This window comes from Mirounga leonina, unplaced genomic scaffold (genome assembly GCF_011800145.1).
Source record: "Mirounga leonina isolate KUSES-001 unplaced genomic scaffold, KU_Mleo_1.0 Mir_200, whole genome shotgun sequence".
Classification (NCBI taxonomy): domain Eukaryota; kingdom Metazoa; phylum Chordata; class Mammalia; order Carnivora; family Phocidae; genus Mirounga; species Mirounga leonina.
In genome coordinates this window covers 3,477,678-3,491,824 of record NW_023270503.1, presented here as the reverse complement: position 1 = coordinate 3,491,824, position 14,147 = coordinate 3,477,678, and the positions used below count along the sequence as shown (strand labels likewise).

The 14,147-nt window shown below is 46.1% G+C and overlaps 1 protein-coding gene across 1 annotated transcript in view; it reads right to left on the bottom strand.

Annotated features, from left to right (window-relative positions):
• SLC6A4 (solute carrier family 6 member 4) overlaps nt 1–14,147 on the bottom strand; it is a 35,689-nt gene that overhangs the window by 3,341 nt on the left and 18,201 nt on the right. The window contains exons 8-13 of the mRNA XM_035027651.1: nt 12,810–12,937; nt 11,724–11,836; nt 10,956–11,087; nt 9,880–9,979; nt 8,215–8,315; nt 4,348–4,515 (exon numbers count right to left, since the gene is read on the bottom strand). Coding sequence (XP_034883542.1) covers nt 4,348–4,515; nt 8,215–8,315; nt 9,880–9,979; nt 10,956–11,087; nt 11,724–11,836; nt 12,810–12,937 — 742 coding nt within the window. The remainder of the gene's footprint in view (nt 1–4,347; nt 4,516–8,214; nt 8,316–9,879; nt 9,980–10,955; nt 11,088–11,723; nt 11,837–12,809; nt 12,938–14,147) is intronic.

Sequence of the window (14,147 nt, the reverse complement as noted above, 5' to 3'; positions counted from 1 at the left end):
GTAATGTATGGTGACTAACATAACATAATAAAATTTTTAAAAAATTAAAAAAAAAAGAAAGGAATTCCCAATTTATCTGTTCTCAAATATAGATAAAAATGCCACGTTCAGGGAGCACCTGGCTGGCTCAGTTGGATGCTGTGACTCTTGATCTCAGGGTCATGAGTCTGAACGCATGTTGGGTGTAGAGATCACTTAAATACATACATACATACATACATACCTACATACAACTTAAAAAATGATATATTCAGGAACTATAAGCATCTGTCAACTAATTACAAAAATCACTGTAACACTAACGGGAGAAAATGATGATCTTTCGGTCGAACCTCCACTGGGGTATAACATGCTTTTGAGGACCTGGGAAAGCACATCTTTTTCTCTGGACCGAGGAGGCTTCCTGCGGCCACACAGGGCTCAGGGAGCAGAGTGAATGCTGGACCCTGTACACCCCCCACCCCGCCCCAGCCAGGCTCCTTGCACCCTGCACACACACCGGGCGTATGATGCACAGTGTCAGCAGCCGCTATAATATTAGGCTAGGATGTTACTGATCTCAGGAATCTACCTGTGAAGAAGTTAGTTCATACAGGGTTACAAATTATCACAAAACTTTTTAAAAAGAGTGACCATTTAAATCAATCACTCCTAAAGCAAACTCATGTTGACATAGGACTCATTACAAGGAAGACTTTAGGAATTTTTAGTTTGGAAACAGCTGAGATGCACAGAAGCTTTAAGACAGATCTGAAATACGCTTGGGCTTGGGTATGAGACATACAGCCCACCATGTAAAACGTAGCATCAGGGTGACATGAAGCAGCTCAGCGATGCGAAGGGAAAACAGAAGCACTTCAGAGGCTTAGGAAAATCTTTATTAAGTTGCTTAGCAAAATCTTTGATGGCTGAAAGTATGTACAGGAAGTGGGCAAAACTGGATTTGAAAGCGGTTTTTGATTTATGGATTGTAGGTGAAGCTCTGCTACTAGTCCTTTTTATTTTGGATTGAAAAAGTATTTAGTCCCCTTCAGTCTTTTTTTTTTTTTTTGAGATAGTTAATACAAAATGTTACATTAGTTTCAGTCCTTCAATCTTTTATTTCCTGATTCTGGGAGTTTGTTCTTCTTTATGGAGCAGGGCCTATGGCATTCAAACAGTTCCATCTGCATAGTTAGTGAAATTAACAAAATTGTATATTTTGTGTTCCTAATGACCTTAACATTCAAGAACTGAAATTTCACGCCAGAAATCCCCTTAAAAAGGTAGACCTCATCAGCTACCTGGACATGTCAAGCCATAGAAAGCAAAATTTCACAAACCATCCCTCCCCACAGATGAATATGTAAACCATAACTGATTACACAGAGTTAAGTCTTGCTAATTGGGAACTGGACGCAGATCATTCTAACTAGTCTTGAGTGAAGCTATGTTGTGCAGGAAGAGAAGAGAGTACTAAGGTATATGGTGGAATGGTATAATGAACAACACTGCAAAGCAGAACTTTTGGCTTTTGTGTCCTAGTCCCCAGCCACCCATTCTGCTGCCCTTCTGGCTGCTGATCTCCCAAAATACTAGGCCCACTTTTGTTTTCCCTATTTTGGCAGCATTCCAGTTGCCAGACTACCACTGCTCTCAAAATTTGCCAGGCCTTGGCCTTTTGCAGGGTGATAATCTAAGAAACAGATCACTGTTGACACCTTCATGAATGCTTACTTTTGAGGGCCCATCTTCCCAGTATCTTTGTGCAGTTTACTAGGGCTTTCTACAACAATGACCTAATCTAGTTGATGACTCCAAACTGGAGACTTCCAGGCTGCAGGTGCATGTCCAAATTCCAGGTAAGCAAGTGGAGGATCATTCCACAAGCTCCAACCTTTTATATGGCTAGGCCCCAAAAGAGTTAAGAAATTTACCTTAGTCTTTTTTTTTTAACTATACCAAAATTTTACATGCAGCCTCCCTCCCTCATAGACAGAATGTTATGGACCAGCAAGTCTGGTATTCACAAAGAATTATAGTCCCTTGGAGTGCTTGGCAAAAAAACCTAGCATGCTTTATCCATCTCAGAGATTAAGCATGCAAATGGGCATATAAAGGCTTTTGAGAAGTCCCGTAGTAAAGAAACCTATTTAACTTGCGTTAATCCAGCTTTCTTCAAAGTTATTTGACCACATAACATTTTCCCCAGCAGTAACACCTAGTGATATTCCAAGAATACTTTATTCCTTAAAAAACAGTTTGAGAATTTTTAATCCAGTCCAATAAGCACATTTTATAGATGAAGAAACTAAGGCCCAGAGAAGAGGAGCAACTTGCCAGAGGTGACTAGCTCCTTTCTCTACCAGTCTTCCTTGACGGGCTGCATCATGCTTCCTGGAAACCCACTGTTCCCCATATGATGGCCTATGGCAAAGATGATGGTGCAATCACCCTTACTTACCTCTATTGCTAATGGATCTGAGCTGTAATAATTATTCACCCTTGGGTGACATTTCCTTGTGGCCAACGGAGAATTTGCAAGAGAGAGGACCAGGATTTGAGGTGTAGTCTGACCAAAGAATACTGATATTTTCTAACCTAACTAGACTTCCCACCCCTGACCTTGACCTCTGGATTTTAATCAATGGAACCAGTGGATCATCATGACTATGATAAAGGATGATTTGAAGGGATAAATCCAACGATTCTGGGTCTGAGTATATATTTCAAGCAACACCAGGGTCCCAGGCCCTTGGGGAGGAATGAGGTTGTGATAGGACTGGTTTCAGTGTAGGAAATAAGTAACTCCATGCAGAGTTCTCTCCACCTAGAATTCAGTTTTCCTGTTTGGAAAAATAAATGCACTCAGCTGTTCTCAGAAAGAGCTGATGTTTAATTGCCTTATGTACTCTTGCTTAATGTTTCTTATGAAATGTTTTAGGAAGATGAGTGTGATGGTCTCCTATTTGAGTTTTGCATTGAAGAGCTCATAGACTAGCCCACCTCAGTTCTCAGTTCATTACAGATACGGTCCCTTCTAGCTTTCCCCAAATACCACTCTTCACCTTTGAGCTCATCCCCTACAAAAGCACCCACCTACAGACTTCTTCAGGCTCTTCTGCCACAGTAACCTTCTTACTATGGCAAGAAAGACAACCAAGTAACAACTCAAACATTTTCAATTCTGGAAATAACGAAGTACCACATTATTGGGAATCCTGGTGACCTCAACTATGAACTCTGGGGGCACTGGATGAAAAATGGCAACTCACCGCTCCCAAACCTCTAGTGTCAATTTCTACATAAACTATTGACCCCCTGAGGAGAAAAGTGAAAAAAAAAACTGGACCAGGAATTAGAAAACCTGGATTCTGAGCCTCCCTGTACTTATATCCTTGGACAAGTCACTGAAATAAGGAAATTTTGGGCAAGATTATTCCCAGCCTCAATATCTTGTGTCTAATAATACCTGCCTATCCACCTCACAAGGGATTCTGATAGCAAAAGGAGATCATCTACATGAAGATGCTTTGAAAAATATACAATCTTATACAAATTACAAGGTTCTATTAATAAAATTTTATAGCATTATTCATTACTATATTAATATTACTATAATGGAAACTTTTTTTTTACTCCAATGGTTTGAGCTAAAACTATTATATTGCTGCAACATCCTTATTTAGTGATGATTTTCAAAATAGCACTCATCACACTGCTGTTAGAAAAATGACCATGGACATTTTCCACCATAATCTCCACTTAAGTCAAAATATGTGTATTGCTTCAGGGGCACTTGGGTGGCTCAGTCAGTTCGGCGGCCAGCTCTTGGTTTCAGCTCAGGTCATAATCTCAGGGTCCTGGGTTGGAGCCCCGCCTTGGGTTCTACACTCAGTGGGGAGTCTGCTTGAGGATTCTCCCTCTCCTTGTGCCCCTCCCACTGCTCGCAAATATTTATTTACTTATTCTCTCTCAATAAATGAATCTCCCTCTCTCAAATAAATAAATAAATCTCTAATAAAACATAATGTGTATTGCTGCAGACATGACAGCTCTGATGCCCATGCCCAGTGGCAAGCAGAAGGCAAAGCAGTCATCTGATAAGTTTAGAATGCTATCCACACCTCAAGCTGTGCGCTCCGGTGCATGCAAATAACCAGCTCTCTCTTTTGCCACTGCATCTAAGGCTCATGGGAGCGGCAGCCATTACAGGTCTGCACATTGGTGTAGGCATGTAAATACATAAGATGGAGAGCCAACTGGTGAACTTCACGTGGGGGACTCATCTCCTCTGAATACAGCACAACCAGAAAATCCTTTTCTCCCAAAACAATTACTAGTCTGAACACACACACTAGCACCTACCTCTTTAAATGTCCCTGGAGTGATGATCAGCCGGTAAGCTATATATGTGGGGATGCAGATGAAAGATGAGGTTCCTATGCAGTAACCCAGGATGATACTCCACTGAGGATAGTTATACTGGAAAAGTCGGAGCTGGGGCGGGCTCATCAAAAAACTGCAAATGATGAACTGAAAGAGCAATGCCAAGAAACATCACAAATCGTAACGACATCCTTGCAGATGGGGGCAGTTCTGATACCAGGAACACCAAATGCTAAAGCTGAGATCCTTTCAGGAAATCCCCCAAACGTGACAGATCCTCGATTGACTCTGACTCGGAGAATTCACTCATTTCTGTGCCCAAGCTGCAAGCGGAAAACAGCCAGGTATTTATATTGATTTTCCTCTCCATCCCCATCTCAACCCTTAGAGCGGGGATGCCAAGCCCTCAGAAAGTTGTTTCTGAGGAGGTAAAGCAACCCTTTCGGGGCAAAGGGGAAGAGACCGGCAACCATGAAGAGTGGTTTGGGCCCCGTCTCGCCAGACAGTGGAGGAATAAACTGGATGACTCCTCACGGCGTCTGTCAGTCCTAAAGCCTCATAGTTGTCTGGGCTCTGTTTTCATTTCCTCCTGCATTTCTCAGCTGTCAGGTGGAAGTTACCTGTGTCCAGGAGAGATTCTAAGGTTCTCGAGACTGGAGAGGCCTTGGGCTCCTGGGTATGTGTTTCCTCTTTTCCCTTTTCTTGAGCTCTCTGCCTTCTGCATTGAGCGCCTTAGCCTGGGTTCTGCCACGACGCGTCTCAACCACAAGTGACTGCCTGCCCCAGGCCCTCGTCATGAACAGAATCATGGAAGGAAAAAGCAATTTCGTGTACTTTTTACTTGAAAATTCGAGTGAAAATGTCTCCCAAGAAAAATGCCATGGTGTTGCTCCCAACGCTCAGTTTATAGGTTTTCTTATTTTGCGTTGGTTTCCCGAGAGAGCGAGCATAAATACCAGTTTTTGCCTGGTAACCATGGGGCCGAAATCGTTACTGCTCTTGATTTAATTTTATTTTATTACTTCATAGTCATAAAGAAAGCAGTAATGTAAACTATTTGTGTGATGATTAAGCATCTATTTATATCTTTTCTTCTTTGTCTGCAGGTAATAAAGTGGGAAGTTGTTAAACACACATCCATCCTCCCAACAGTGTTATCCTGAGTCTGGGAGGAGGCTTTTCCAAAGAGGCGCCCGGCCAATCGCAGACCCTCCTCCGGACTTACCCTCCGCACCCCTAGCCCCAGCTACTAAGGGAGCTGGTTTTGGAACACGGAAAGACGGAGGGACACGGTGAGGCGCCCTCCCCTCTGTAACTCATCTCATCTGGATGGCAGGTGTGTGAAATCCAGCCCAGTTCAGAGAGGCCTCAAGCTCCTGTGGGAGCCAGTGTGTGTTGCTCCAGACAAACCCTGTGCACGGACGGCCCTGCCTGCTCATATATAACATTTTCTTTTTTTGTAACTTGGCTTCGGTGAAAAAGAGTATTTTTAGTAGCTACTCATTGTTTACTGAAGGCAGCCTTAAAGAGCGCAGAGCCAGGGATCTGGTAAGTAAACCCGGAAGGGGAAGACAGATTTGCCTCCTCTTCGTTGGGTACTGGAGCACCTGCCTTTAGAGGAAGTGAGTAAAGCAAACCTCACACGAACTAGGAGTGACAGGCCTCGACGCGAATCCGTGCGTGAGTTTTGCTGGGCACGGGAACGCGCTGACCGCTCACCACACGCCCACCCAGGCTGCAAGACAACCAGAGGCTCACAGACATGAAAGGACTAAAAGCCTGGGGCCAGGACACGGCTGGCACATGTGAGCCGCTCACCTGGGGCACAACAGTTAAGTCAATTTTAGTAATCAAGGAGTAATATTTTAGTGCAGTATTTTAAAAAAGACAAGATCTGGCAGGGCCAGGTTAGAGTAAGGTGAGTGAGGTGAGACAGGCAAGTCCAGGGTCAGATCTTTCGTTTATTTAAAATGTTGAAATCTGCTGATTGGGGACTTTTTTGCCTTCATTTTGGTTTTTAAAAAATATTGTGGTAAAATAGTCTTTATCTTGATTCCTGAGTGTTTTGGCACACAGCCTCCCCCCCCTTAAATTTGACACCTGTGGTGAATGCCTTATTTGCCTCTCCCAAATCCCAGCCCTGAACATCAACTTCCTCCCTGGGTGGGGAATACTAAAGTTGACGAGCAAACAGATATAGCTTCTTCCCTCAACGAACTAATGCAGTGTCTCCTCTTCCTTTGAAAACCAACTGAAAGGATTTAAGTAGCTTATCAAGAAGCACTGGTAATAATATAAATTACTAATCCATTTATGTGAGAACTTCTGTGTCTAGTGATGGCAGGTTCGGTGGTTCATGCCAACCCCCTCACTGAAAACAATTAAAACTCCTGGATTTAAAAAAAGACATGTTTTTAAAACAGGTGAACATAGGGGAAGGGGAAAAAGAGAGAGAAAGGAAAGCAAACCATAAGAGACCCTTAACGACAGAGAACAAACTGAGGGTGGATGGAGGGAAGGGGATGGGGGGCGAGCAAGGTGGGTGATGGGGATTGAGGAGGGCACTTGCTGTGATGAGCACCGGGTGTTATATGTAAGTGACAAATTCCTAAGTTCTACTCTACTAAATATTATACTGTTAATGAACTAGAATTTAAATAAAAATTTGAAAGAAAAATATATATGTGTTTTTAATCTACCTAAAAGCACCAGTGAGCTGATAAGATAATAGGAACTACCAGGCCAAGTCTAGGAGAACACTAGAGCCCAGAGCACACCCCAGAGCCACTGGGTGCTGAGAATTATCTGCCACCTGGAGCAATGGTTGGTTTTGGTTTTGGAAACCTCCAGGGTCCAGGGGAATGGAAGTCAAGCAGGGATTCTGGGGTAGAGAGAGACTCATGCAACATCGCAGAGACAAGAAGGAATGTCCTGCTCATCTTATATGTTAGTGTCCAGACGTATGGGTACAAAAAGTACCAAACAAAGGGCTGCCCAGAGAAAGTCAAAACAGAATTCCTTGTTGTTGTTTTAAACAAGACAGGGAAGGAACAGCTATCTCTATGTCAAAGCCAAAGATGTCCCTAAGACAAAATGTTTGGTCCAGACACTCCTAACAAGCTGGACCCGGATGGAGGGACCAGTCCAATAAGCCCTCTGGATCTAAAAGATAAAAAACTCCCTCCAAGATAAAGTTACAGTTAAATCAAAGAACTGGAGAGTGATCCCTGCCCACAGGCACAGAGTCACTTTACCCCGGGCTACGTCAGAGCACACGTGGGATGCAAGCAGGGAGCTTCGCCATCTTGGGCCAAGTGTCTCTCCTTCAGAGGGACACCGGGAGGTAAGCAGGGACACTTGCTACCCTTCAGGCTTCAATTTCCTTAACTGTAAAATGTGGTATCAGGACTATGCTCCTTCGTAGGACTGTTGTAAGGATTCATAGAGCAACAGGTGTAAGTTTGGCACAAAGTCTGGCCTGGTATGTCATGTTCAATAAATGTTATTTATCATTATCATTGAGCAGGGGAGTGATGGACACAGGCAGCGGGGACCCAAGCCCAGACTAACATTCCATAGCTCTGGGAGTCAGAAGAGGGGAAGCATGGGGAGCACAGTGACTGGGAGGGGACATCGGAGGGGCTTCTGAAGGGCTGGTCATATTTTTGTTTCTTAGCATGGTTTCTGCTGAGAAAGCATGCTTGATTTATAAAATTGCAATGAGATGTACACTTGAGATTTACACACTTTCCTGTATCTATGTTACACTTCAATGCAATTTACTCTATATAAGTGTTTGGGTGAATCTTCCTTTGCGGCCAGAAGAAGAGGGAAATGACCACTTACCAGGAGAAAGAGAGGGCTGATGGCTACCCAGCAGATCCTCCAAAACCACCCAGGGTCGAAGCCGAGCATTTCCTTCACGTCACTGCAGAACTGAGTGATGCCTAAAATCACCCACAAGAGAAAGAGATCGACTGAGGGAGGACACAGACTGTCTTATCCCCTGATTCTCAGAGACAGTCGCAGCTCTGGAGTTTGTCCACAGCAGGGGCTCAAGGGCACCAATCTGGTCAGAAAGTGGGACAGCGGACATGTCACAAAACTACATTTGATAGCAAGCAGAGTCGGGGGGACAGGTGGACATTTGGGGAGGAACCCAAAGCCCCCTCTTGGTGCCCACACTGCACTGATTTCTGAGAACTCAGCACACGTTTGATTTTATTGTTACTGTAGAAAAGAAAGTTGAATTTTATTTAGGAAGTGTGAACCCACTTGACAGAGACTGACTTGGACCGTACATTGGAAATGTTCAAGAGAAAATTTTAACCACAGGTTGCCCATTCACATGCCAGATCAAGATCAAGGTTCTTCTATAAAAAGTATGAGAACGTGAGAACTGAGAACTCCGACTGGTGAGAAACTGGGAAGGGGAAGGCGGGTTGCCCTGCAGTCGCTTCCCCAAGAGCCCCAGCAACAGCGAGGTCCACAACGATGCACCTACTCTGAACTCTGTCATCTGAATCACTAAGGAGGTGGGGAGAAATTCTTTTTAAAAAACTGGGCCCATGTGCAACTCAAAATATGGGGCCTCCCCTTCTTCATGTTATGTGTAATGACAAACATGCTGAAGCTGTTTTATTACCATAGAACTAGGGAAATCAATACATTTTCAGAATGAAATAATCACTTCTTGATTTTAAGGATGAAGAGAGGTATCTCTGAATCTAGTATTCTTTCATTTTTTTTTTCAAGATTTTATTTATTTATTTATTTTAAGTAATCTCTACATCCAGTGTGGGACTCGAACTTACAACCCTGAGATCAAGAGTCACATGCTCTATGGACTTGAGCCAACCAGGAGCCCCTGAACATGGTTTTCTTCATTTCAATTGCCTGGGTCAACCCCATCTGCACCCACGGATTCTTGGGACCCCTGCCAATGGACCCACGTTAGCTTACTCTCTGTGCTCCTGCAAGTTTCACCCCTATCAGATTCCATCCCAGCATCACAGGGGGTGAATTGGGGATTTTACCAAGGCAAATAATCCAAACAGGAACATTCTTGCCTCTTCCCTGGAAGATAATCTCCTAGACTCTGTCTCGGGGCTTTGTGGGGAGCTCTGTAAAATAGTAGTATATTGTACCCTCTACAAATGCATTCACCATCCACTAGTTCTCTGTTGTCTGTGCTATTCTTAGAGCCCATCAGCATCTTCAGCATCCACTAGGATGAGCTCTATGGAACTGCTTCAGCCTGTGTCCGCTGGGTGAACGTTTAAACTCAGAAGGAAACAGCATCCTCCCACGAGTCAGGGGAATCTGTGGTACAGAGTGTGGAGGAAATGGTGACCTGTTTCCGAAGAAGGCACTCTGCTGGGGTGGCTTCAGAGACCCCCAGGGAGGTGACGTCTTGTCCCCTGCCCCGGCTTTCTTTGATGAAATCAGCCCTTCTCTATTCCGGTGTCTACAGGCTGGTGTGGAAAGGCTCGCGACTGGTGAGCATCTTACCGTAAAACCAATACACAGCAACAGCCTCTATAAAGGCGACGGTGAGCACGGCGGGCCCCGTGGCATACTCCTCCAGCAGCTTCACCACGTAGGCCCCTCCCTGGAAATGAGATGGCAAACCGGTTAAGGGCCCTCGATGCACGGCCTCCTCTTTACGGTGAAGGCCAAAAGCAGCTTCTGAACGTTGGATCATTCCTGCCTTGGACCTAATATAAATATCCCAGAGCCTGCCTCTTGGGCTGGCCCTCCCAGCAGGACCCTGATTTCATGCCATCGGGTATCTCTTCCCGTCCTAGGGAGCACTCTCTCCTTGCTTCCTCTCCCACTGAGCTTTAAGATACAAACTCAAAAGAGCCCCTGGGTCTGTTTTCACCTTTCTTCTAGTGATGCGGCACTTAACTGTGTACTCTACCCTAAAGACTGAATCTGGGCGAGTTCACCATACCACACACGCTGAGCACGTTGGTCCTGGTTTTGCCTTCTGTCTTAACTCGCCAATCCCTTGGGTCCTCCTCAGGGGCCCCCACCTCCACCCCCACTGAAGCTCCAGAGCCTCTGGGGTCGTGGCTTGAAGAGGCAGGTCTTCAAAATCTGCCTTGAGTCAGGAGGACACAAGCCTGGGATGCCTGGGATTCCGTTTTACCTTATTTGCCTCAGCTAACAACAACAACAAAAAAAATCATGGGTGAGGGTCTGACTTCTTCACCATTGCAAATTCTCTGGAGGAGACAAAGCGAGATTACAAACATGAGATGCCAGCCTCCAGATATTCTGCATATCAGGACATCAGGGCAACAATCCCATGAAAGCAGCCCTAAAGACTGGAAAAGCAGATCTCAGTTCTTCTGCAGACACCCTGCCAAGCCTGAAATCTAGTTGGGTCTACAGTAGGGCGCGAAGACCTCCAGCCACCAGGCACAGATTCTACACACAGACGCTGCCAGAAACAACTTTGTGTCTGATCAACCCCTTTTACTTTGGCCCCCAAGCCAGGGCCCCCACGGAGGATGGAAGGTCCTTGTAGGGCTCTGCTGCCCTAGGAGAGGCTACTCAAAGCTGGGGGTTGTGGTACTCACAAAAGTCAGGGTGGCCAGGGATCCAAAGAAGCAGGTAATGACCACACCAAGCACAAACCACTCCCGGCGCTTGGCCCAGATGTGCGGAAACTCATCTAGCACGGCTGTGATCACCCCTTCCAAGCCTGCAAACTGAGAGGGACACGCAAGCGGTCACAGGGGAGGCTCGGGACAAGTCTGTTACCTTCGAGGACGGCGAACAGGCCAGAGGGTGGCTGGTCATGACCGGTTCCCCCCATACACCACGGCCCTCTCTGGCAATGTTATCACCCCGTTTTACACGGTCACTTAGACCCCACCCCCAAGAACATTGGGGAAAAAAAATATAGTGCCTGGACAGGACTTCTTTATGTGAGGTCGCTCGGGGAGACGTCGGCTGTGCCAGAATGGCCAACTCAAAGCTGAGAGTCATCCCACACTACTAAGTTCGAGGTGCTGAGCCAAATGCAGGGCAGCAGGATACCAGGACACAAGAGGGACCTTTAGGTGCTGCCCTGTGGTCCAGGGACAGTGCACAGTAATAGCAGTTCACATATCTGAGCCCTGGCCTGTGTGGACACCTAGCCCTCATTAGCCCATTAATGACCCTCTCATGCCCTAGAGGGCCCCGAGCCCCAGTGATGAGGCCTAAGCCAGGGGCTGAGGGAGCACTGGGAGGGGGCAGCCAACACCACGTGGGCTGGCCAGGATGGGAGGGATACGTGCACCCTCCTCCCCCCCAACCCCTGTCTCCTCCAGAAAGCCAGGTTTCCCTCTCCATTCACTCACGGTGCTGTCCAGGCCCAGCGTGATTAACATCAGGAAGAAGATGATGGCAAAGAACGTGGATGCTGGCATGTTGGCTATGGCTTCTGCATACGTGATGAAGAGGAGGCTGGGGCCTGAGACAGAGCGGGACAGAGGGGGATGTGGTCACCAACACCTGCCCTGCGAAGATGTCTCGGGGGGAACCTCAGCCACACCAACAGTTACAACTCCGGTCACGAGACCTTACACATGAACTAGGCTTCCTCACACTCTACACCATCCCACCGTCCCGACATCACGCGAGGCAGGGAAGGAATGGTAGCCATCTTGAAAAGTGTGAACCCTCAATCAATGGGGCGGGGGGATGGAGACAAACCCAAGACCCTAAGACTAGCAAAGCTGCACACAGGAATAAGAGTTTCCACCATATCATAATTCAGAGCTTTTCTTCAGGGCCAGGACTGATAACTCTAGAGCATTTAGCTCTCTCTGATGGCGTTAGCTCCAGAATAGTAGGAAATGTGAACTGATTTCAGAAGAGTCATAGAGGCCTTGGAATAAAGACTTCCCACTATTTTAAAGTCCCTTTTGATAGTGTGAGGGACATGTCTTCCACCTCTCACGAGCGAGATAGGGGTGCCTGAGTTTGGGGTACGGGGATGCTCAGAGCTGTGCCAAAGACAGGCTTGTTGGCAAGAAAGCCCTGGGATTCCATCCACAAGCTTCTATGGCCACTTTTTCAATATCTGTCCCTCCTTTTCCATGAAAACCTCACAATACAGTAGAGGGATACGTCATCTACATTTTATTTTTCTGCAAGGGGAAATTCTAAGGGTTAGTAATCATTTGCTTATTAGACTTGGACCCATCACCGAACCCAAACCCAGTGGTTTTTTAAAAGCCCTCATCCAAGTCACATTTTAGGGGGAGCTGCCCCATCCCTATCATGGCTGAGCACACAGAAGGCAGTAAGTTTCTCTAAAACCTTGGGCAATGTTTAAAGGAACATTCAGAAATAATTCAAAAGTTAGATATTTATAAGGACCCAAAGAGCAGCCAACCAATTCAGTGAGAGCAAGGGGATGTAAAGAGAACCCAAGTTCCCACCTGCGTCTTTGGCCACCTCGGACACATCCTCATTCCTCATCTCGGCCATATACCCGAGCACCGTGAAGATGACAAATCCAGAAACGAAGCTCGTCATGCAGTTCACCACGCTGGTCACCAGGGCATCTCTGGAGCAGAAAACACACAGAGACTGAGACATTTCCAAGGTGAGAGTCTCAAGAGCATCTGTCTCCAGCCAAGGCCCGCAGGGACCTGTCCTAGTGTCCCCTCCCGTTCTCCCAGGCCCGGCCTCTCACACTGGTTGGTAGGTGGGGACGAGCCGCAGGTCAGGACTGGTTATCGTGACCTCCTGTGGTGAACTGGAACCACACAGACCTCTTGATTTCAAACAAGAACTGCTCTGGGGGCACCTGGGTAGCTCAGTTGGTTAAGCAACTGCCTTGGGCTCAGGTCATGATCCTGGAGTCCCGGGATCGAGCCCCACATCGGGCTCCCAGCTCAGCGGGGAGTCTGCTTCTCCCTCTCCCTGTGCCTGACACTCCCCCTGCTTGTGCTCTCTCTCTCTCTCTCAAATAAATAAATAAAATCTTAAAAAAAAAAAAAAAGAATTGCTCTGAAGCAAGGTCTGGATTGGAGGCGGGACCGTGAGGGGGCCTTGGCCTCACATTCATGAAGTCCTCAGATTTAGACTTTTGACATTATGTGCAAATGAGGTTACGAGCCTGTCACTGGGATATCCTGATACTTTTAAAAGAAGATCTTGTCATCCAACTTCAGGCTGGTGTCCCAGTGCAATGCCACATTGCTTAGGGTATTTGTGGATTCCTTTGTAAGAGAAAGTGAATTCTGTAATCATCTTATTGATTAGAGTGCTGGACACTGCCATCCGTGAGAGGACATTCAAACAAAGTTAACTCTAAAGATGAAAAGTGATAGTGAAATCGTAATTGGCACAACACTCCCCGTTTTGTCAAAATTTCTGAAATGAGATTTTGCGACAAAAATCATGGTGGCATTTTGCATTGGTCAAAATAGCTCAATCGTTATACTTTTGTAAATATGTACATAAATAAATGATCACATTACAATTTTTGTTAAACACGTTAATAAGTGAAATCTAAATATTTAATATATGTTGCAATTTTTAAGAATCTGCTGTGGAATTTCTTAATCTAAAAAAAATTTTTTTTGTGAGAAGCTCTCACAAAACGAAAGTGGCCTGAGGCCCCTCTCTCAATCCTCACTGGCTGCGGGAGGCTATGGACTGGGTGGGTGCTCTGGCCATGGAGGAACTGGTCAGGGACCTGGGGGGTGCCCGGGCCCGGCCAAGTTTGAGGCCATTAGTTCGATCACCTTCCTCTGGCCAGCTGACGATGC